The sequence below is a fragment of the Syngnathoides biaculeatus genome, chromosome 20, assembly GCF_019802595.1.
Source record: "Syngnathoides biaculeatus isolate LvHL_M chromosome 20, ASM1980259v1, whole genome shotgun sequence".
Classification (NCBI taxonomy): Eukaryota; Metazoa; Chordata; class Actinopteri; order Syngnathiformes; family Syngnathidae; genus Syngnathoides; species Syngnathoides biaculeatus.
In genome coordinates this window covers 12,294,093-12,318,543 of record NC_084659.1, presented here as the reverse complement: position 1 = coordinate 12,318,543, position 24,451 = coordinate 12,294,093, and the positions used below count along the sequence as shown (strand labels likewise).

General features: G+C 40.0%; 2 protein-coding genes across 2 annotated transcripts in view; both read right to left on the bottom strand.

Annotated features, from left to right (window-relative positions):
* The window catches only part of LOC133493903 (zinc finger protein 239-like), a 163,754-nt gene that overhangs the window by 6,241 nt on the left and 133,062 nt on the right, over positions 1-24,451 (bottom strand). The gene's annotated exons all lie outside the window — the stretch shown is intronic.
* Positions 15,278-24,269, bottom strand: LOC133493977 (plexin-C1-like). The gene is made up of 11 exons (XM_061807992.1): positions 24,108-24,269; positions 19,960-20,128; positions 18,914-19,014; positions 18,749-18,821; positions 18,518-18,552; positions 18,349-18,444; positions 18,078-18,241; positions 15,990-16,137; positions 15,765-15,905; positions 15,615-15,689; positions 15,278-15,519 (listed from the first exon to the last, which is right to left on the bottom strand). Exons 1-11 carry the CDS (start codon positions 24,267-24,269, stop codon positions 15,397-15,399), a joined length of 1,287 nt encoding a protein of 428 aa, XP_061663976.1. The 3' UTR covers positions 15,278-15,396.

Below are 24,451 nucleotides of genomic sequence, written 5' to 3'. Positions count from 1 at the left end.
AAAAAAGCCTTACTATACATGGTCGTTTTTTCGCAAAAAAAAGCCTTACTATACATGGTCGTTTTTTCGCAAAAAACGCCTTACTATACATGGTCGTTTTTTTGCAAAAAAACGCCTTACTATACATGGCCTTTTTTTCGCAAAAACGCCTTACTATGCATGGTCGTTTTTTCGCAAAAAAACGCCTTACTACCATGGTCGTTTTTTCGCAAAAAAACGCCTGACTATACATGGTCATTTTTTCGCAAAAAAACCGTGACTATACATGGTCTTTTTTTCGCAAAAAAACCCTGTATACATGGTCGTTTTTTTCGCAAAAAAACGCCTGACTATACATGGTCGTTTTTTGCATAAAAAACGCCTTACTATACATGGTCGTTTTTTCGCAAAAAAACGCCTCACTATGCATGGTCGTTTTTTCGCAAAAAAACGCCTGACTATACATGGTCGTTTTTTCGCAAAAAAACGCCTGACTATACATGGTCGTTTTTTCGCAAAAAACGCCTTACTATACATGGTCGTTTTTTCGCAAAAAAATGCCTGACTATACATGGTCGTTTTTTCGCAAAAAAACGCCTTACTATGCATGGTCGTTTTTTCGCAAAAAAACGCTTTACTATACATGGTCGTTTTTTCGCAAAAAAACGCCTGACTATAAATGGTGCTTTTTTCGCAAAAAAACGCCTTACTATACATGGTCGTTTTTTCGCAAAAAAACGCCTGACTATACATGGTCGTTTTTTCGCAAAAAAACGCCTTACTATACATGGTCGTTTTTTGCATAAAAACCCCTGACTATACATGGTCGTTTTTTTGCATAAAAAACGCCTTACAATACATGGTCGTTTTTTCGCAAAAAACGCCTGACTATACATGGTCGTTTTTTGCATAAAAACGCCTTACTATACATGGTCGTTTTTTTCGCAAAAAAACGCCTTACTATACATGGTCGTTTTTTTTCGAAAAAAACGCCTGACTATACATGGTCGTTTTTTCGCAAAAAACGCCTGACTATACGTGGTCGTTTTTTTTCGCAAAAAAACGCTTTACTATACATGGTCGTTTTTTCACGAAAAAAAACTTACTATACATAATGGTCGTTTTTTGCATAAAAAACGCCTTACAATACATGGTCGTTTTTTCGCAAAAAAACGCCTGACTATACATGGTCGTTTTTTCGCAAAAAAACGCCTTACTATACATGGTCGTTTTTTCCGCAAAAAAACGCCTTACTATACATGGTCGTTTTTTCCGCAAAAAAACGCCTTACTATACATGGTCGTTTTTTTCGCAAAAAAAAGCCTTACTATACATGGTCGTTTTTTCGCAAAAAAACGCCTTACTATACATGGTCGTTTTTTCATAAAAAAACGCCTTACTATACATGGTCGTTTTTTCGCAAAAAACGCCTTACTATACATGGTCGTTTTTTTCGCAAAAAAACGCCTGACTATACATGGTCGTTTTTTCGCAAAAAAACACCTGACTATACATGGTCGTTTTTTCGCAAAAAAACACTTGACTATACATGGTCGTTTTTTCGCAAAAAAACGCCTGACTATACATGGTCGTTTTTTCGCAAAAAAACGGCTGACTATACATGGTCGTTTTTTGCATAAAAAACGCCTTACTGGTCCTTTTTTTTTTTTCGCAAAAAAACGCCTTACTATGCATGGTCGTTTTTTCGCAAAAAAACGCCTGACTATACATGGTCGTTTTTTCGCAAAAAAACGCCTGACTATGCATGGTCGTTTTTTCGCAAAAAAACGCCTGACTATACATGGTCGTTTTTTCGCAAAAAAATGCCTGACTATACATGGTCGTTTTTTCGCAAAAAAACGCCTTACTATGCATGGTCGTTTTTTCGCAAAAAAACGCTTTACTATACATGGTCGTTTTTTCGCAAAAAAAACGCCTGACTATAAATGGTGCTTTTTTCGCAAAAAAACGCCTTACTATGCATGGTCGTTTTTTCGCAAAAAAACGCCTGACTATACATGGTCGTTTTTTTTGCGCAAAAAACGCCTTACTATACATGGTCCTTTTTTTGCATAAAAACCCCTGACTATACATGGTCGTTTTTTGCATAAAAAACGCCTTACAATACATGGTCGTTTTTTCGCAAAAAAACGGCTGACTATACATGGTCGTTTTTTGCATAAAAAACGCCTTACTATACATGGTCCTTTTTTCGCAAAAAAACGCCTCACTATGCATGGTTGTTTTTTCGAAAAAAAACGCCTGACTATACGTGGTCGTTTTTTCGCAAAAAAACGCTTTACTATACATGGTCGTTTTTTCACAAAAAAACGCCTTACTATACATGGTCGTTTTTTGCATAAAAAACGCCTTACTATACATGGTCCTTTTTTCGCAAAAAACGCCTTACTATGCATGGTCGTTTTTTCGCAAAAAAACGCCTGACTATGCATGGTCGTTTTTTCGCAAAAAAACACCTGACTATACGTGGTCATTTTTTCGCAAAAAAACCCTGACTATACATGGTCGTTTTTTCGCAAAAAAACGCTTTACTATACATGGTCGTTTTTTCGCAAAAAAACGCCTTACAATACATGGTCGTTTTTTCGCAAAAAAACGCTTTACTATACATGGTCGTTTTTTCGCAAAAAAAGCCTAACTATACATGGTCGTTTTTTGCATTAAAAATACCTTATTATACATGGGCGTTTTTTCGCAAAAAAACGCCTTACTATACATGGTCGTTTTTCACAAAAAAACGCTTTCCTCTACATGGTTGTTTTTTCACAAAAAAACGCCTTACTATACATGGTCGTTTTTTGCATAAAAAACGCCTTACAATACATGGTCGTTTTTTCGCAAAAAAACGCCTGACTATACATGGTCCTTTTTTCGCAAAAAAACGCCTTACTATGCATGGTCGTTTTTTCCGCAAAAAAACGCCTGACTATACATGGTCCTTTTTTCGCAAAAAAAGCCTTATTATACATGGTCGTTTTTTCGCAAAAAAAAAGCCTTACTATACATGGTCGTTTTTACGCAAAAAAACGCCTTACTATACATGGTCGTTTTTTTGCAAAAAAACGCTTTACTATACATGGTCGTTTTTTCGCAAAAAACGCCTGACTATACATGGTCGTTTTTTCGCAAAAAAACGCTTTACTATACATGGTCGTTTTTTCGCAAAAAAACGCCTGACTATACGTGGTCGTTTTTTCGCAAAAAAACGCTTTACTATACATGGTCGTTTTTTGCACGAAAAAACGCCTTACTATACATGGTCGTTTTTTTGCAAAAAAACGCCTTACTATACATGGTCGTTTTTTCGCAAAAAAACACTTTACTATACATGGTCGTTTTTTCACGAAAAAACGCCTTACTATACATGGTCGTTTTTTCGCAAAAAAACGCCTGACTATACATGGTCTTTTTTTGCATAAAAAACGCCTTACTATACATGGTCCTTTTTTCGCAAAAAAGGCCTTACTATACATGGGCGTTTTTTCGCAAAAAAACGCTTTACTATACATGGTCGTTTTTTCGCAAAAAAACGCTTTACTATACATGGTCGTTTTTTGCAAAAAAACATCTTACTATACATGGTCGTTTTTAGTGAAAAAAAACGCCTTACTATACATGGTCGTTTTTTGCGCAAAAAAGCGCCTTACTATACATGGTCGTTTTTTGCGCAAAAAAACGCCTTACTATACATGGTCGTTTTTTCGCAAAAAAACGCCTAACTATACATGGTCGTTTTTTGCGAAAAAAAACGGCTTGCTATACATGGTCGTTTTTTCGTTTTTTCAAAAAAAGCCTGACTATACATGGTCGTTTTTTGCGAAAAAAAAACGCCTGACTATGCATGGTCGTTTTTTCGCAAAAAAACGCCTGACTATACATGGTCGTTTTTTCGCAAAAAAACGCCTGACTATACATGGTCATTTTTTCGCAAAAAAACGCTTAACTATACATGGTCGTTTTTTCCATGAAAAACGCCTTACTATACATCGTCGTTTTTTTCGCAAAAAAATGCCTGACTATACATGGTCCTTTTTTCGCAAAAAAAGCCTTACTATAAAAACACGGTTGTTTTTTCGCAAAAAAACAGCTATACACCTTGTCGTTTTTTTCGCAAAAAAACCCTTACTATACATGGTCGTTTTTTCGAAAAAAAAACGCTTTACTATACATGGTCGTTTTTTTCGCAAAAAAACGTCTTACAATACATGGTCGTTTTTTCGCAAAAAAACGCCTGACTATACATGGTCGTTTTTTCGCAAAAAAACGTCTTACAATACATGGTCGTTTTTTTCGCAAAAAACGCCTTACTGTACATGGTCGTTTTTTCCCAAAAAAACGCCTTACTGTACATGGTCTTTTTTTTTCGTAAAAAAACGCCTGACTATACATGGTCGTTTTTTCGCAAAAAAACGCCTTACTATGCGTGGTCGTTTTTTCGCAAAAAAACGCTTTAACCATACGTGGTCGTTTTTTTCGCAAAAAAACGCTTTAACCATACGTGGTCGTTTTTTTCGCAAAAAAACGCCTGACTATACATGGTCGTTTTTTGGCAAAAAAAGCCTTACTATACATGGTCGTTTTTACCCAAAAAAACGCCTGACTATACATGGTCGTTTTTTCGTAAAAAAACGCTTTACTATACATGGGCGTTTTTTCGCAAAAAAACGCCTTACTATACATGGTCGTTTTTTGCATAAAAAACGCCTTACTACACATGGTCCTTTTTTCGCAAAAAAACGCCTGACTCTACATGGTCGTTTTTTGCATAAAAAACGCCTTACAATACATGGTCGTTTTTTCGGAAAAAAACGCTTTACTATACATGGTCGTTTTTTCGCAAAAAACGTCTTACAATACATGGTCGTTTTTTGCATAAAAAACGCTTTACTATACATGGTCGTTTTTTCGCAAAAAAAGCCTTACTATACATGGTCCTTTTTTCGCAAAAAACGCCTGACTATACATGGTCGTTTTTTCGCAAAAAAACGCCTGACTATAAATGGTCGTTTTTTCGCAAAAAACGCTTTACTATACATGGTCGTTTTTTGCGCAAAAAAACGCTTATTATACATGGGCGTTTTTTCGCAAAAAAAACGCCTGACTATACATGGTCCTTTTTTCGCAAAAAAACGCCTTACTATGCATGGTCGTTTTTTCCGCAAAAAAACGCTTTACTATACATGGTCGTTTTTTCACAAAAAAACGCTTTACTTTACATGGTCGTTTTTTCGCAAAAAAACGCCGTACTATGCATGGTCGTTTTTTCGCACAAAAACGCCTGACTATACATGGTCTTTTTTCGCAAAAAAAACGCTTTACTATACATGGTCGTTTTTTCGCAAAAAAACGCTTTACTATACATGGTCGTTTTTCCACAAAAAAACGCTTTACTTTACATGGTCGTTTTTTAGCAAAAAACGTCTTACAATACATGGTCGTTTTTTGCATAAAAAACGCCTTACTTTACATGGTCGTTTTTTCGCAAAAAAACGCTTTACTATACATGGGCGTTTTTTCGCAAAAAAACGCCTCACTATGCATGGTCGTTTATTTCGCAAAAAAACGCCTGACTATACGTGGTCGTTTTTTCGCAAAAAAAACGCTTTACTATACATGGTCGTTTTTTCGCAAAAAACGTCTTACAATACATGGTCGTTTTTTGCATAAAAAACGCCTCACTATACATAGTCGTTTTTTCGCAAAAAAACGCCTGACTATACATGGTCTTTTTTTGCATAAAAAACGGCTGACTATACATGGTCGTTTTTTTCGCAAAAAAAGCCTTACTATACATGGTCGTTTTTTCGCAAAAAAACGCTTTACTATACATGGTCGTTTTTTCACAAAAAAACGCTTTACTTTACATGGTCGTTTTTTCGCACAAAAACGCCTGACTATACATGGTCGTTTTTTCGCAAAAAAACACCAAACTATACATGGTCGTTTTTTTCGCAAAAAAAAACGCTTTACTATACATGGTCGTTTTTTCGCAAAAAACGTCTTACAATACATGGTCGTTTTTTGCATAAAAAACGCCTAACTTTACATGGTCGTTTTTTCGCAAAAAAACGCCTGACTATACGTGGTCGTTTTTTCACAAAAAAAGCCTTACAATACATGGTCGTTTTTTTCGCAAAAAAAGCCTTACAATACATGGTCGTTTTTTCGCAAAAAAACGCTTTACTATACATGGTCGTTTTTTCGCAAAAAAACGCTTTACTATACATGGTCGTTTTTTCGCAAAAAACGTCTTACAATACATGGTCGTTTTTTGCATAAAAAACGCCTCACTATACATAGTCGTTTTTTCGCAAAAAAACGCCTGACTATACATGGTCGTTTTTTTGCAAAAAAACGCCTGACTATGCATGGTCGTTTTTTCGCAAAAAAACGCCTGACTATACATGGTCGTTTTTTCGCAAAAAAACGCCTTACTTTACATCGTCCTTTTTTCGCAAAGAAACGCCTGACTATACATGGTCGTTTTTTCGCAAAAAAACGCCTGACTATACATGGTCGTTTTTTCGCAAAAAAACGCCTGACTATACGTGGTCGTTTTTTCGCAAAAAACCCCTACTATATGTGGTCCTTTTTTCGCAAAAAAACGCTTCACTATACATGGTCGTTTTTTCGCAAAAAAACGCCTGACTATACATGGTCGTTTTTTCGCAAAAAAACGCCTGACTATACATGGTCGTTTTTTCCCAAAAAACGCCTTACTGTACATGGTCGTTTTTTCGCAAAAAAACGCCTTACTATACATGGTCTTTTTTTTCGTAAAAAAACGCCTGACTATACATGGTCGTTTTTTCGCAAAAAAACGCTTTAACCATACGTGGTCGTTTTTTCGCAAAAAAACGCCTTACTGTACATGGTCGTTTTTTCCCCAAAAAAACGCTTTACCATACATGGTCGTTTTTTCGCAAAAAAACGCCTTACTATACATGGTCGTTTTTTCGCAAAGAAACGCCTTACTATGCATGGTCGTTTTTTCGCAAAAAAAACGCTTTAACCATACGTGGTCGTTTTTTCCCAAAAAACGCCTTACTGTACATGGTCGTTTTTTCGCAAAAAAACGTCTTACAATACATGGTCGTTTTTTCGCAAAAAAAACGCCTCACTATGCATGGTCGTTTTTTCGCAAAAAAACGCCTTATTATACATGGACGTTTTTTCGCAAAAAAACGCCTTACTTTACATGGTCGTTTTTTGCGAAAAAAAAACGCCTTACTATACATGGTCGTTTTTTTGCAAAAAAAGCCTTACTATACATGGTCATTTTTTGCATAAAAAACGCCTTACAATACATGGTCGTTTTTTCGCAAAAAAACGCCTGACTATACATGGTCGTTTTTTCGCAAAAAAACGCCTTACTTTACATGGTCGTTTTTTGCGAAAAAAAAACGCCTTACTATACATGGTCGTTTTTTTGCAAAAAAAGCCTTACTATACATGGTCATTTTTTGCATAAAAAACGCCTTACAATACATGGTCGTTTTTTCGCAAAAAAACGCCTGACTATGCATGGTCGTTTTTTCGCAAAAAAAACGCCTGACTATACATGGTCCTTTTTTCGCAAAAAAACGCCTTACTATGCATGGTCGTTTTTTCGCAAAAAAACGCCTGACTATACATGGTCGTTTTTTCACAAAAAAACGTCTTACAATACATGGTCGTTTTTTCGCAAAAAAAACGCCTCACTATGCATGGTCGTTTTTTCGCAAAAAAACGCCTTATTATACATGGGCGTTTTTTCGCAAAAAAACGCCTTACTATACATGGTCGTTTTTTTGCATGAAAAACGCCTTACTATACATGGTCGTTTTTTCGCAAAAAAACGCCTGACTATACATGGTCGTTTTTTCGGAAAAAAACGCCTGACTATACATGGTCGTTTTTTGCATAAAAAACGCCTGACCATACATGGTCGTTTTTTCGCAAAAAAACGCTTTACTTTACATGGTCGTTTTTTCGCAAAAAAACGCTTTACTATACATGGGCGTTTTTCGCAAAAAAAGCCTTACAATACATGGTCGTTTTTTCGCAAAAAAACGCCTCACTATGCATGGTCGTTTATTTCGCAAAAAAACGCCTGACTATACGTGGTCGTTTTTTCGCAAAAAAACGCTTTACTATACATGGTCGTTTTTTCGCGAAAAAACGCCTTACTATACATGGGCGTTTTTTTCACAAAAAAAGCCTTACAATACATGGTCGTTTTTTCGCAAAAAAATGCTTTACTATACATGGTCGTTTTTTCGCAAAAAACGTCTTACAATACATGGTCGTTTTTTGCATAAAAAACGCCTCACTATACATAGTCGTTTTTAGCAAAAAAACGCCTGACTATACATGGTCTTTTTTTGCATAAAAAACGGCTGACTATACATGGTCGTTTTTTCGCAAAAAACGCCTTACTATCCATGGTCGTTTTTTGCGCAAAAAAACGGCTTACTATACATGGTCGTTTTTTGCGAAAAAAAAACGCCTTACTATACATGGTCGTTTTTTTGCAAAAAAACGCCTGACTATGCATGGTCGTTTTTTTCGCAAAAAACGTCTGACTATACATGGTCGTTTTTTTTCGAAAAAAACGCCTTACTATCCATGGTCGTTTTTTGCGCAAAAACACGGCTTACTATACATGGTCGTTTTTTGCGAAAAAAACGCCTTACTATGCATGGTCGTTTTTTCGCAAAAAAACGCTTTACTATACATGGTCATTTTTTCGCAAAAAAACGCTTAACAAAACATGGTCGTTTTTTGCATAAAAAACGCCTGACTATGCATGGTCGTTTTTTCGCAAAAAAACGCCTCACTATGCATGGTCGTTTATTTCGCAAAAAAACGCCTGACTATACGTGGTCGTTTTTTCGCAAAAAACGCTTTACTATACATGGTCGTTTTTTTCGCGAAAAAACGCTTTACTATACATGGGCGTTTTTTCGCAAAAAAAGCCTTACAATACATCGGGTCGTTTTTTCGCAAAAAAAGCTTTACTATACATGGTCGTTTTTTCGCAAAAAACCCTTTACTATACATGGCCGTTTTTTTTCGCAAAAAAAAGCCTTACTATACATGGTCGTTTTTCGCAAAAAAAACGCCTGCCAATACATGGTCCGTTTTTTCGCGCAAAAAAAAAAAGCCTCACATACATGGTCGTTTTTTTGCAAAAAACGCTTTCAGTATACATGGTCGTTTTTTGCGAAAAAAACCGCTTCACTATACATGGTCGTTTTTTCGCAAAAAACCTTACTATATATGGTCGTTTTTTTGCAAAAAAACGCTTTACTATACATGGTCGTTTTTTTCGCAAAAAAACGTCTTACAATACATGGTCGTTTTTTCGCAAAAAAACGCCTGACTATACATGGTCGTTTTTTCGCAAAAAAACGTCTTACAATACATGGTCGTTTTTTTCGCAAAAAACGCCTTACTGTACACGGTCGTTTTTTCGCAAAAAAACGCCTTACTATACATGGTCTTTTTTTTCGTAAAAAAACGCCTGACTATACATGGTCGTTTTTTCGCAAAAAAACGCCTTACTATGCGTGGTCGTTTTTTCGCAAAAAAACGCTTCACTATACATGGTCGTTTTTTCGCAAAAAAACGCCTTACTATACATGGTCGTTTTTTCGCAAAAAAACGCCTCACTATGCATGGTCGTTTTTTCGCAAAAAAACGCCTTATTATACATGGGCGTTTTTTCGCAAAAAAAGCCTTACTATACATCGTCGTTTTTTGCATAAAAAACGCCTTACTCTACATAGTCGTTTTTTCGCAAAAAAACGCCTGACTATACATGGTCGTTTTTTCGGAAAAAAACGCCTGACTATACATGGTCGTTTTTTCGCAAAAAAAACGCCTTACTATACATGGTCGTTTTTTCGCAAAAAAACGCCTGACTATACATGGTCGTTTTTCGCAAAAAAACGCCTTACTTTACATGGTCGTTTTTTCGCAAAAAAAACGCCTTACTATACATGGTCGTTTTTTCGCAAAAAAACGCCTTACTATACATGGTCGTTTTTTTGCAAAAAAACGCCTTACTATACATGGTCGTTTTTTCGCAAAAAAAACGCTTACTATACATGGTCGTTTTTTCGCAAAAAAACGGCTGACTATACATGGTCGTTTTTTGCATAAAAAACGCCTTACTATACATGGTCGTTTTTTCGCAAAAAAACGCCTGACTATACATGGTCGTTTTTTCGCAAAAAACGCCTGACCATACATGGTCGTTTTTTGCAAAAAAAACGCCTTATTATACATGGTCGTTTTTCGCAAAAAAACGTCTTACAATACATGGTCGTTTTTCGCAAAAAAACGCCGCCCTTTTTCCAAAAAAACTTACTATACATGGTCGTTTTTCGCAAAAAAACGTCTTACAATACATGGTCGTTTTTTCGCAAAAAAACGCCTTACTATACACGGTCGTTTTTTCGCAAAAAAACGCCTTACTATACATGGTCTTTTTTTCGAAAAAAAAAACGCTCTGACTATACATGGTCGTTTTTTCGCAAAAAAAAGCCTTACTTACTATGCATGGTCGTTTTTTCGCAAAAAAAACGCTTTAACCATACGTGGTCGTTTTTTCGCCAAAAAAACGCCTTACTGTACATGGTCGTTTTTTCCCCAAAAAAACCGCTTTACTATACATGGTCGTTTTTTCACAAAAAAACGTCTTACAATACATGGTCGTTTTTTCGCAAAAAAACGCCTCACTATGCATGGTCGTTTTTTCGCAAAAAAACGCCTGACTATACATGGTCGTTTTTTCGGAAAAAGACGCCTGACTATACATGGTCGTTTTTTCGCAAAAAAACGCCTTATTATACATGGGCGTTTTTTCGCAAAAAAAGCCTTACTATACATGGTCGTTTTTTGCGAAAAAAAAACCCTTTACTATACATGGTCGTTTTTTCGCAAAAAAAACGCTTACTTTACATGGTCGTTTTTTCGCAAAAAAAGCCTTACTATACATGGTCGTTTTTTCGCAAAAAAACCGCCTTATTATACATGGGCGTTTTTTCGCAAAAAAGCCTATATACATGGTCGTTTTTTTCGCAAAAAAACGCCTTACTATTAATGGGGTTTTTTCGCAAAAAAAGCCTTACTATACATGGTCGTTTTTTCGCAAAAAAACACCTTACTGTACATGGTCGTTTTTTCGCAAAAAAACGCCTTATTATACATGGGCGTTTTTTCGCAAAAAAAGCCTTACTATACATGGTCGTTTTTTCGCAAAAAAACGCTTTACAATACATGGGCGTTTTTTCGCAAAAAAACGCCTTACTATACATGGTCCTTTTTTCGCAAAAAAACGCTTTACCATACATGGTCGTTTTTTCGCAAAAAAACGCCTGACTATACATGGTCATTTTTTCGCAAAAAAACGCCTTACTATACATGGTCGTTTTTTCGCAAAAAAACACCTTACTATACGTGGTCCTTTTTTCGCAAAAAAACGCTTTACTATACATGGTCGTTTTTTTCGCAAAAAAACGCCTTATTATACATGGGTGTTTTTTCGCAAAACAAGCCTTATTATACATGGTCGTTTTTTTCGCAAAAAAACGCCTTACTATTAATGGGCGTTTTTTCGCAAAAAAAGCCTTACTGTACATGGTCGTTTTTTCGCAAAAAAACGCCTTATTATACATGGGCGTTTTTTCGCAAAAAAAGCCTTACTATACATCGTCGTTTTTTGCGAAAAAAACGCCTTACTATACATGGTCGTTTTTTTGCAAAATAACGCCTGACTATACATGGTCGTTTTTTCGCAAAAAAACGCCTTACTATACATGGTCGTTTTTTGCGAAAAAAAAAAACGCCTTACTATGCGTGGTCGTTTTTTCGCAAAAAAACGCCTGACTATACGTGGTCGTTTTTTCCCAAAAAAACGCTTTAGTATACATGGTCGTTTTTTCGCAAAAAAACGCCTTACTATACATGGTCGTTTTTTCGCAAAAAAACGCCTTACTGTACATGGTCGTTTTTTCGCAAAAAAACGCCTTATTATACATGGGTGTTTTTTCGCAAAAAAAGCCTTACTATACATCGTCGTTTTTTGCGAAAAAAACGCTTTACTATACATGGTCGTTTTTTCGCAAAAAAATGCTTTACTTTACATGGTCGTTTTTTCGCAAAAAAAAGCTTTACTATACATGGTAGTTTTTTCGCAAAAAAAACGCTTTACTATACATGGTCGTTTTTTCGCAAAAAAACGCCTTACTATACGTGGTCCTTTTTTCGCAAAAAAACGCTTCACTTTACATGGTCGTTTTTTCCCCAAAAAACGCTTTACTATACATGGTCGTTTTTTCGCAAAAAAAACGCCTTACTATACATGGTCGTTTTTTCGCAAAGAAACGCCTTACTATACATGGTCGTTTTTTCGCAAAAAAACGCCTTACTATACATGGTCGTTTTTTCGCCAAAAAAACGCTTTACTATACATGGTCGTTTTTTCACAAAAAAACGTCTTACAATACATGGTCGTTTTTTCCCAAAAAAACGCTTTAGTATACATGGTCGTTTTTTCGCAAAAAAACGCCTGACTATACATGGTCGTTTTTTCGCAAAAAAACGCCTTACTATACATGGTCGTTTTTTTGCAAAAAAAACGCCTTACTGTACATGGTCGTTTTTTCCCAAAAAAACGCTTTACTATACATGGTCGTTTTTTCACAAAAAAACGTTTTACAATACATGGTCGTTTTTTCCCAAAAAAACGCTTTAGTATACATGGTCGTTTTTTCGCAAAAAAACGCCTTACTGTACATGGTCGTTTTTTCGCAAAAAAATGCCTTACTATACATGGTCTTTTTTTTCGCAAAAAAACGCCTGACTATACATGGTCGTTTTTTGCGAAAAAAAAACGCCTTACTATGCGTGGTCGTTTTTTCGCAAAGAAACGCTTTACCATACGTGGTCGTTTTTTCGCAAAAAAACGCCTCACTATGCATGGTCGTTTTTTCGCAAAAAAAACGCCTGACTATACGTGGTCCTTTTTTCGCAAAAAAAGCCTTATTATACATGGTCGTTTTTTCGCAAAAAAAAAGCCTTACTATACATGGTCGTTTTTTCGCAAAAAAAACGCTTTACTATACATGGTCGTTTTTTTCCCAAAAAAACGCCTTACTATTAATGGGCGTTTTTTCGCAAAAAAAGCCTTACTATACATCGTCGTTTTTTCGCAAAAAAACGCCTTACTATACATGGTCGTTTTTTCGGAAAAAAAAACGCCTTACTATACATGGTCGTTTTTTCGCAAAAAAACGCTTTACTTTATATGGTCGTTTTTTGGCAAAAAAACGCCTGACTATACATGGTCCTTTTTTCGCAAAAAAAGCCTTATTATACATGGTCGTTTTTTCGCAAAAAAAAAGCCTTACTATACATGGTCGTTTTTTCGCAAAAAAAACGCTTTACTATACATGGTCGTTTTTTCGCAAAAAACGCCTGACTATACATGGTCCTTTTTTCGCAAAAAAAAGCCTAATTATACATGGTCGTTTTTTCGCAAAAAAACGTCTTACAATACATGGTCGTTTTTTCACAAAAAAACGCCTTACTGTACATGGTCGTTTTTTCACCCAAAAACGCTTTACTATACATCTGCGTTTTTTGCGAAAAAAACGCTTTCTATACATGGTCGTTTTTTGCGAAAAAAAAAAACGCCTTACTATACATGGTCGTTTTTTTGTGAAAAAAAAACGCCTAACTGTACATGGTCGTTTTTTCGCAAAAAAACGCCTGACTATACATGGTCGTTTTTTCGCAAAAAAACGCCTTACTATACATGGTCGTTTTTTTGCAAAAAAAGCCTTACTATACATGGTCGTTTTTTCGCAAAAATAATGCCTTATTATGCATGGTCGTTTTTTCGCAAAAAAACGCCTTATTATACATGGGCGTTTTTTTGCAAAAAAAGCCTTACTATACATGGTCGTTTTTTGCGAAAAAAAAAAACGCCTTACTATGCATGGTCGTTTTTTCGCAAAAAAACGCTTTACTATACATGGTCGTTTTTTCGCAAAAAAAACGCCTGACTATACATGGTCCATTTTTCGCAAAAAAAGCCTTATTATACATGGTCGTTTTTTCGCAAAAAAACGTCTTACAATACATTGTCGTTTTTTCGCAAAAAAACGCCTTACTGTACATGGTCGTTTTTTCCCAAAAAAACGCTTTACTATACATGGTCGTTTTTTTGAAAAAAAAAAAAAAAAACGCTTTACTATACATCTGCGTTTTTTGCGAAAAAAACGCTTTGTATACATGGTCGTTTTTTTCGCAAAAAAAAACGCCTGATTATACATGGGCGTTTTTTACGAAAAAAAGGCCTGACTATACATGGTCGTTTTTTCGCAAAAAAACGCCTGACTATACATGGGCCTTTTTATATACATATATGTTATATCTACATATTTATGTATATATATATATATATATATATATATATATATATATATATATATACATATATATATGTATGTAGGTCTAAAAAAGAAAAACAGGACCTGGAAACAGAAATATGCAGGGATTATTTTTTTAAAAGAGGGGAAAAAACAAAACAAAAAAATAAAAGGCTTCAGTCGCCATCTGTGGAAAGGGCACAGATGGCTACCAGTCTTTGCAAACTTACCTTATTGGGGTTTCATATCTTCCATGAAGACGTGTGGGATCCTGAGGCAGCCATTGGTCCCAATGCACCTGCAGACAAATAAAAATAATTAATGCAACCAACTTGTGTGGTTCTCTCAAAACACCACTCCACCAACTCCAAACCTGTAAAAACAGAAATGCACACGGTAATCAAGGACACATTTGGAGAAATCTAACCTGCTAAATTTGTCCAAACCGACTGCCAACTCCGGAGTTGGCCTTTACAGCCAACTTGTGCACGTCTGCTCAGGGACATTTTCCACACCGGCCTCTGTCATGCTGTTTCTTCTTCCTGCAGCACACGCCGCCACTTGCTCATTTGGTCCCTCCGCAATCTCAAATGGCCACAGCTGCATTCCTGTTCACCTGCAGAGAGAACAAAAGTTACACTCAACTGTGCTCACAACCAGTGCTCGCATTTGCCCAACAACCTCGTGGGAGGTCTCCCGATCTGGTCCACTTCATTGACGGCCCGCAACTCCTTCTCAGCCACTGTTGAGAGAGGGAAATTGATTAAAATCCAACCTCGTGTCGCTGGAGGTCAGAGTCTCAAATGGACACCGGAGATGTCCCTTCACCCGAAGATACGTGCAACGCAAACAAAAGGTAAATATTTCACTTCTTTTTTTATTCAGATTCAACTTAAAGTCACAGAGCTTCACACCAACATGACTGGTCAGCTAAATCTAATCAAAAGTCCGTTGTGGTGGTGGCGGCGTGCGGTTTTCAAAGCCCCCGCGGGTTGCAGCTCCACGAGCAGCTCCTGACGACGTCCGACGTCTCCTGCAGCCGCTGCAGTTCCTCCCTGAAGTGGGCCGGGGCGCCGCTCTGCTCAAGCTTCTCGCTGATCTGGGGGTGGAAGAAGAAGACAAACAAAACACCCTTCACGTGAATCGCCACACTTGGCCGACGCTAACGTCGCCAATCTGTAGCGTTCCGCGCACCTGCGGGACGTATCTCAGGATCATCTTCTGCAGCTCCTTGAGGGCGGCCGCTTCGTTGAACTCGTTCTCGTGCTTCTGAAACAAAAAACAGCACAAACACGGTCGAGTGCCGGCCGCTCTTCCCCGTTTTCCGCCGGTGCGAAGGCGAACCTTCGACTCCTCGTCCAGAAACTTGTAAAACTCCGAGCGACTGACGGGCGGCTGATCCCGGATGCTCCGGAAATACTCCTTGACTTCCTCCTTGTACTTGGGAACGTCTTTGGCGTACAGCAGCTTGTTGGTCGGCGCGTGCTTGGAGGAGGGAAAAAAAGCCCAGGACAGTCAGAAAGTCGGGTCACAACCGAAGACGGCGGCCGTCGACGTCGACGCCGCTACCTTCCCCAGCTGAGTGTCGCTCAGGGAGAAGGAATCCATGAACGCCTGAGCGGCGACCGACAAGCACCCGTCCAGGTGGGGACTCTTGGCCATGTCGAAGACGAACTGGGGGTTCTTCAGGATGTTCACCCAGAAGCGGAGAGGCAAGCTGCGGAGAAGGGGACAAACGTGAGCGATACCTTATGGCTCCGTCACGCCGTGACGTTCTGGTCAGCGTTCTGTAGCGTTTGAAGAAACGTCGGTAGTCGCCCACGGTCGCCGGGATAGCGCCAGAAGAGCGTCGTTTGAACGCTAGTGAACGTCAATGATTGCTGGGAATCGGCAAACGCCGGTCCGGGAAAAAAAGTTTTGAACATGCGCAAAACTTCTAACCGAGAACAGCGTTCATCAACGTTTAATTTTAAACGCTGCAGAACGTTCGTGGAACGTTTTACTAACGTTCGCCGAGCGTCGCACGCGTTTGGCTATCGTTAGTCAGTCGTTACTCGAGCGTTACTTGGTTGTTACTTAATCGTTTGCTTTGCAGTGAACGACTCACTGGCGACCTGTCAACGACCACTGAACAATCCCCGAGCGCACGCAGCGTGTAACTAAAGTAAAAATGAACGCCCATTGAGCGTCAATGGTGCTTTTCCCGAACGTCCATGCATACGTGTATATAAACCGATACTTTGCGTTCTTACTTGCAGCGCTAGTTGCTGAAGTCCGCACCCCGCCTTTTTTTCGTCTAGGCGGCATGATGCTGACTGTTCAAACTCACGAGAACAACTGAAGTGAGTTTGAAATTTTCGTTCCCGTTCCACTGTAAAAATTACACGCCAGCAAAACGCTAATCTGTCGTGATTCACCCGTTTAGTCACGCGCTCAACACGCTCGTCTTACGTTGACAAATCGCTCGTCGCGCGCCGGTGACACGTTAGCACACGCGAGTGTTTTTTAGGGGTATCTTATTTGCTCGCTGTTATACGCTTCTCGTGCGTTAGGCACACGTTAATCACACGCCAGATGTGTCATCCTCATTTGAGAACGCTGAAAAAAGGAACGATTGAAATGTTCAGAGAACGTTGACCAGAACGTCATGGTGCGACGGGGCCTTTACCGGGCAGCATATGAGCTCGCCTCGCGGACTGCTGCCGCGCTTCTCCGAAGACGCCGGCTAAATAGACAGATTGGAGGCCACCGCAGGTGCAATCGCTTGCCGAAATGGGACCGTTCATTGCTATTCATTGGACACGCCCAGTCGACGCCATTACTAATCCAACTACTACTAGTCCACCCTACTAATCATGAACAACAACAATTTCATTCCACTATACTATAATTCTGTACTCATATTTCAACATCCATACACCCATTTTCCTTGCCACTTATCCTCACGAGGGTCACAGGGTGTGCTGCATCCTATCCCAGCTATCAACAGCCAGGAGGCGGGGGTCACCCTGAACACCCAGTCGCAGGGCACATGGAGACAAACCACAGTGACACTCACAATCACACCTAGGGACAATTTAGTGTCCTATTAATGTTGCAGGTTTTTGGGACATGGGAGGAAACCGAAGTGCCCAGAGAAAACCCACGCAGGCACGGGGAGAACATGCAAACTCCACACAGGTGGATCCAGGATTGAACCCAGGACCTTACAACTGTGAGCCCAACTGATCCACCGTGCCCCCAATATTTCAACATTAGAAAATAATCAACAACCCACCGCAATCTTGTCACATTGCTTTTGGGGGAAGGGGTTTCATGTCCTATGGACTGAAAAAATGATGTCCCATAACACATAAACATTCACAATGACATCACAAAACTTGATCAAAATTGTACAAGAGGAACCACAGTCTAAACCTCACATCTTGACGCCATCAACAACGCTCTTGATGAACACCTAATCAATTTTTATTTTGCTTTTTTTTTTTTTTTTACCTTTGATTAGCCTGCTATTGCCTAGAATCCATTCTTGTTCTTGTCGTCTAGCCCTCACTCTTTACAGTCACTCTCAATTCCTCACTTTTTTGGGGGGATTGCGTCATTCGTTTTCTTTGAAACCGTCCAACTCCAAAAAAACTCATCACGTCACTACCGCACCTATTAGTCTTCCAAATGTGCAGCACATCCGGATCGGAGATCTTCATCTCCTCCGCTTGACGGTCCAGGAAGTCGAAAAAGTATTTCACCGCCTGCGGCGCTCTGCGGTTGGCCTGCCCCCACACGGACCTGAACAAGTTCTCCACAAACGAATGCACGGCCACCTGACCAAAAAAAAAAAAAAAAAACAAACACACACAAAACCTCAAATATGACTTCCTGCAGTTGATGTGCAACTAATGCAACAACTTCTCTGCAAACGTGGCCTCACTTTGGTGGAAAGGAGTTTGGTGAGGTGCACTTCCTTCAGCTTCAATTTCTTCCTCTCTGGATTCTTTTCCAGGTCCTGGTCAACGTCAGGCCCGATCTAGAAGGGGGATTGAACGGTGATCCTGCTTCATTGGCTTGTCGCCCTTTTGGTGTGACGACCGGCGTCTTACCAAGTGAAAATATTTATCCCAAATATCACCGTTCTCTGGGGGGGAAAAAAAAAAATTACCATCAAACTTCATTGAATTACTCAAACAAAACATTACAACCGTCAGCTTTTGTGGCCTCACATTCTAAATGATGTCTCGAAGATAAAAGTAACAACAAATAAAAATAGATTAGATTTTTCCTATTAATCCTTTTTAAAAATCAGTTCCGGCAGACTTCTACCATGCACTCACCCTTCAAACTACACTGGGGGCTCACAGAAGGATTCGATCTGGAGGTCACCTTGATTGCAGCGCCGTCTGCCACCTTCACACACAAAATAAGATAAAGCTACAGTAAGCCGTCAAGTCTCCAAAATAATCAATCCATACATTTCCGGCGCAAATGCTTGCACTCGCCTTGTAGTGCTCCAACGTGTTGAGCCTGGTCACGTCCCCGATCGCTTCAGAGCTGCCGTCCACCTCTTCCAGGGCCACGAAGCCTCCGTCCCTCTCCAACTCTGCTCCAGGGAAGACATGTGTGAGTGCGTTTTACCAACCTTGCACCAGCTACCTGTGCAACAACCCATCTGCGTCCCCACTCCCAAAACGTCAGCCTGCCACACAGGTGGCATAGCACTTGCCCACCCGCACCCATCAACTTCTTTACTTCTTCTTCTTTTACTTTCAGCTTGTCCCATTACGGGTCACAACAGCGTTACATCTTTTTCCATCTTAGCCCATCTCGTGCATCTTCCCCTCTAACACCCACTGTCCTCATGTCCTCCCTCACAACATCCATCAACCTTTTCTTCGGTCTTCCTCTCGCTCTTTGGCCTGGCAGCTCCATCCTCAGCCCCCTTCTACCAATATACTCACTCTCTCGCCTCTGGACTTGTCCAAACCATCTGAGTCTGCTCTCTCGAACGTTGTCTCCAACACATCCAATTTTGGCCGTCCCTCTAATGAACTCATTTCTAATCCTATCCAACCTGCTCACTCCGAGTGAGAACCTCAACATCATTTCTGCTACCTCAAGTTCTACTTCCTGTTCTTTCTTCAGCGCCACCGTCTCTAATCTGTATCATCATTGGCGGCCTCACCACTGTTTGATATACTTTGCCCTTCGTTTTAGCGGAGACATAGAACACCAGACACCTTCCGTCAACTGTTCCACCCCGCTTGGACCCGTTTCTTCACTTCCTTACCACACTCACCACTGCTCTAGATTATTAACCCCAACTATTTGAAGTCGTCCACCCTCGCCATCTCTTTTCCCTGGAGCCTCACTCTTCCCCCTCCACCCATCTCATTCACATACATACATACATTCTGTTTTTCTTCAGCTAATCTTCATTCTCTCCTTTCCAGTGCGTGCCTCCATCTTTCTAATTATTCCTCAACCTGCTGCCTGTCTTCACTTCTTTACATTCGATATTATTATTATTTTGATTATTGGCCCTCACCGATAGAAACGCTCATTTGCGGCCTGCTGTAGGGGAAGCCGAACTTGGTCTCGAAGGCGCTGAGGACCTTCTCCTTGGCCTGCTCCGCCGTGTCGCAGGTGAGGGCCACCGCCTCCAGTGGTTCGCTCACCTCGCCGTCGCTGCCCGCCGAAAACAATGCCTTCAGCCTCTGTGCATTTTTGTTTGGGTGAGGGAAGACGCACAAAATGATTCCAGTTGACAATCAGAGTAAATTGTTGGTTAAAAACACACAAAGTTTTTTTTTTTTTTTTTTTTTTTTAATGAGGATATACTGAAAAAAGTAGATTTGAACCCTTGGCCCTCTCACCACTGGCTCTACTGACTAAGCCATGGCCAAGAACAGGTGTCATGGCTTGAAAAATAAGTCAATCATCAATTTTTTAGATTTCTTTAAAAAAAAAAAAAATCTTACAATAACACAAAACCATGCAACAAACAAATGCTTATTTTATTAACACCACTAATACGAAACTAAATAAATATAAGGTAGACGTATGCAAACGCAGGGGACACACCACACACATGGATTACTACCTGTCACCAGTGCCTAATGAAAGTATTCGGCACCCTTGACCTTTTCAACCTTTTCACCACATTTTATAAACAACATAAAGATATTATACTTTTTTTGGGGGGGGGGGGGTCAAAAATCAACAAGTGTGGCACAATGGTGCAATGACATTTTTTTTTTTATATTTTCCACTTTTTTAACTAATCTAAACCTGAAAATTCTGCCGTGCAACAAGACTATAGGGCTCAGGCATGTGACATCACCATTTTCACGGCAACATATTGCCGGTCAAAAAAAGCTGCGCCGCACTGTGGGGGACATTGAACCCCAGCAGAAGTTTCACAATACCCGAGACTTGTTGTACTGTTGGTTGTTACAACAGACCGAACAGATATTCAAAAACATTCTAGAAAATAACAGCTGGAAGACCACATTTCGGCTATTACACCAAAATACTAACGACTGTGGAGGCATCACCTCATTTTAGGGAGGAATTAGTTTTTATTCTTATTTACAAATATTCTTCTCTATCTCTAATTCCAAACAAGTCTTTATAATGCTAACTTGCCTCATTTGACAACAATGCGTAAAAAAAAAAAAAATTATCCAAAAAAGACACGGAGTCATCTCCAACGTACACAGAAGCATTTTGCCGCCACATCTTAAACGTTGGGAAATCTCTCCCCGACAGACTTTTTTTTTTTCCCGCCGCTTCTTTATATGCATTGTTCTCAAATCAGTCCAATGCCTATTTCAAAAAATAAAATCAATCATCTGGCGCAGAGAGGTTCATGTGGGTTAACATGTGGCCGCAACACGCTTCCATGTATGGGGGCGATCCCAGCAGTTGATTTTATTTTTGGAAATATGCACTGGACTCAATTTGAGAAACATTGCTTTTTAAAACAATTCAAACAATATTATATCCTAGAGAGGTTTACCAAAGTTTAACGTGTGGCCGCAACACACTTCTGCGTACATTAGAGACAACTCCCTCTTACTTTTCTCTCTTTTTATTTCTTCCCCCCCATTGATCTCAAATGAGCGAACTTGCTATCATATAAACTTCTTGGGAAACGTTGCTACTGAAGAGCCGACTCACTTGTCCTTTTTTTTTTTCTTTCTAATCATAGTTAATGGATGCCAATTTGTGTAAAACTACCGGTCATTAATTTAAACATTAGTATTTGTATTGAATACTCACTTAAATCAATCGATGGATTTCAGCCAAAGTTTACGCGTAGCTAAACACGCTTCCACATTCACAAGTCATCTCCCCGTTAAGAACGCATCCAGCAACTAAGTATTTGTATGCATCCAGACTTTTCTACGCTTTCAAACTCTTCCATGTCAATCTCAATGACTTACTCACCGGATACATGTGGAGATCCAGTTGTCCCAGACAAGCGGAAGCGGTTTAACAGTCCCATTTCTTATCAGACAAATCATCTACTTCCACATTAAATATGGGTCCTCTATGGCATGTGTCTCTCATCTTTCCACACAGCTTCATTTATTATAACCTTCGGACTCAATTCCGGGAGACGTATTTTCGTGTCGTCTACAACCCACTTAGCATTGAACGATGCTTTGCTTGACCGGCAATATGGCCAGTTACGATATTTCAGTGACATAGGTCCATAAGCTCTTTCAGGCCCCCTTGCATTAATCCTTTGTAGCGCCACCTTTTGCTGCAATTACAGCTGCAAGTCACTTCAGGTATGTCTCCATCAGTTTTCCACATCCAGAGACGGAAATTCTTGCCCGTTCTTCCTTGCAAAACAGCTCCAGTTCAGTGAGGTTGGATGGAGATCGTTTGTGCATAGCGGTCTTCAGCTCTGCCCAGAGAGTCTCCATTGGATTCAGGTCTGGATTTTGACTTGCCCATTCCAACACCTGGATACCTTTATTTGTGACCCATTCCATTGTAGATTTGGCTTTATGTTTTGGATCATTGTCCTGTTGGAGGATAAATCTCCATCCCACTTTCAGGACTTTGGCAGACTTCAACAGGTTTTCTTCCAGAATGGTCCTGTATTTGCCTCCATTCATCTTCCCATCAATTTGAACCATCTTCCATGAACCATGAGGCTGCCACCGCCAAGTTTGACAGTGGGGATGGTGACGTGCTCTGTTGCTTTACCACCAAACATACCATTTGGCATTGTGGCCAGAAAGTTCCATTTTGGTTACATGTGACCAGAGCACCTTCTTCCACATTTTTCCTGTGTCTGCCAGGTGACCTGTGGCAAACTTTCAAACAGACTTTTGATGGATATCTCTGAGAAATGGCTTTCTTCATGCCACTCTTCCTTAAAGGCCACATTTGTGCAGTGCAGGACGATGGACCCACCTCAGCTGTACATCTCTGCAGTTCATCCACATTCATCATGGCCTTCTCGGCTGCATCTCTGATCACTCTTCTCCTTGTTCGTGGTGAAGGTTTAGAGGGACGGCCGACTCTTGGTAGATTTGCACTGGTCTGATACACTTTCCTTTTCGATATGATTGCTTGCACAGTGCTCCTTCAGATGTTTCAAGCTTGGGAAATCTTTTTGTATCCAAATCCAGATTTAAACGTCTCCGCAACAGTATCTCGGACCTGCCTGGTGTGTTTCCTTGGTCTTCCTGATGCTCTCTGCACTTCAAACTGAACCGAGACAATCACAGCGCAGGGCCATTTATGCGGAGACTTGAACACACGCAGGTGGATTCGATTTATCAGTCAGAGATCCTCACTGAACTCACTCAACGTCTGGAGTGATTCTGCTGCACTGAAAGTCTCAAGGCCGGGTGATATTGTACGCCCCACTTTTCTGGTTTTTATTTGTTTAAAAAAAAACAAACTATAAAACATCCAATAAATTGCATTCCACTTCATGATTGTGACCCACTTGTTGTTGATTCTTGACAAAAAACATTTTTTTGGGGATATCTTTATGTTTGAAGCCTGAAATGTGACGAAAGGTTGAAATGTTCAACGGGGCCAAATACTCTCACAAAGCACTGATTGCGACACTTTTCTGCCTGATGACAAATCACTCAAAATGTGACGTCCTGTGGTTAGCCCATGCGGCAGGAAGACAAGTGACACAACTCTGCCGCTCTCTCAGATAAAAAAGCAGAAACTGCAGCCACTTCTCGGCAAAAGTGCCAGCTTTTAACACAACATGCAGCCCTATTTTATTTACTCTATAATTTCTATAAAAGCCCGCTCACTTTATGTCTATGAAAATCATCAATACATACATTAGCTATTACACACATTCTGTAGATTGTCAACATCTCGTACAGCGCCTGACGAACACGCCATTTCAAAAGCGCCCTTGCACTTGACAGTTTCGCCTTCTCAAACACTTTTGCTCCTAAGTCTTGGCCATTTAATGACCTAGCAGGAACATTACACATCTGCTGCCCATCATCTTTTCATCCTCATACACTTGGACCTGCGCCAAAAGTCCATCCGGGTCCCTTTCCCAATCCACTCATCCTCACAAGTGTCACAAAAATTCCATTGTGTCCGCTTTTTCACATCCGGCACAAAGCACTCCATATGTTCTGCAGTCATTCCACACTTTTGCGCGATTGACGGCATTCATCCCGAGCGGGTTTCTACCAGAGGGGCGAAGTCCGGCGCCTGCCAGAGCAGCCAGTCCTCGCTGAGCGTGTACAGGGCTTTGCCCGTCACGCGGTCCACCGGGCCCCGGGAGATATGCTGCGTGAGGGCCCTCGCCAGCAGGAACAACGGCTGGCCCACTCTCTCCTGTGGGCGAGACATACACGCAAGCCCGCAAATCATCAACGGGAGGGGGCACGGGGAGCACCCAGACCGCTCGGACGGTCCCATCCGGCGTCGACGCACATGTTAGATGCAAAACAAAAATAAACACAAACAGCCAGAATAACTTTTTTTCGCCATTTACACATTCCCGTGCATCTCTGCATGATGTGACCTCATCA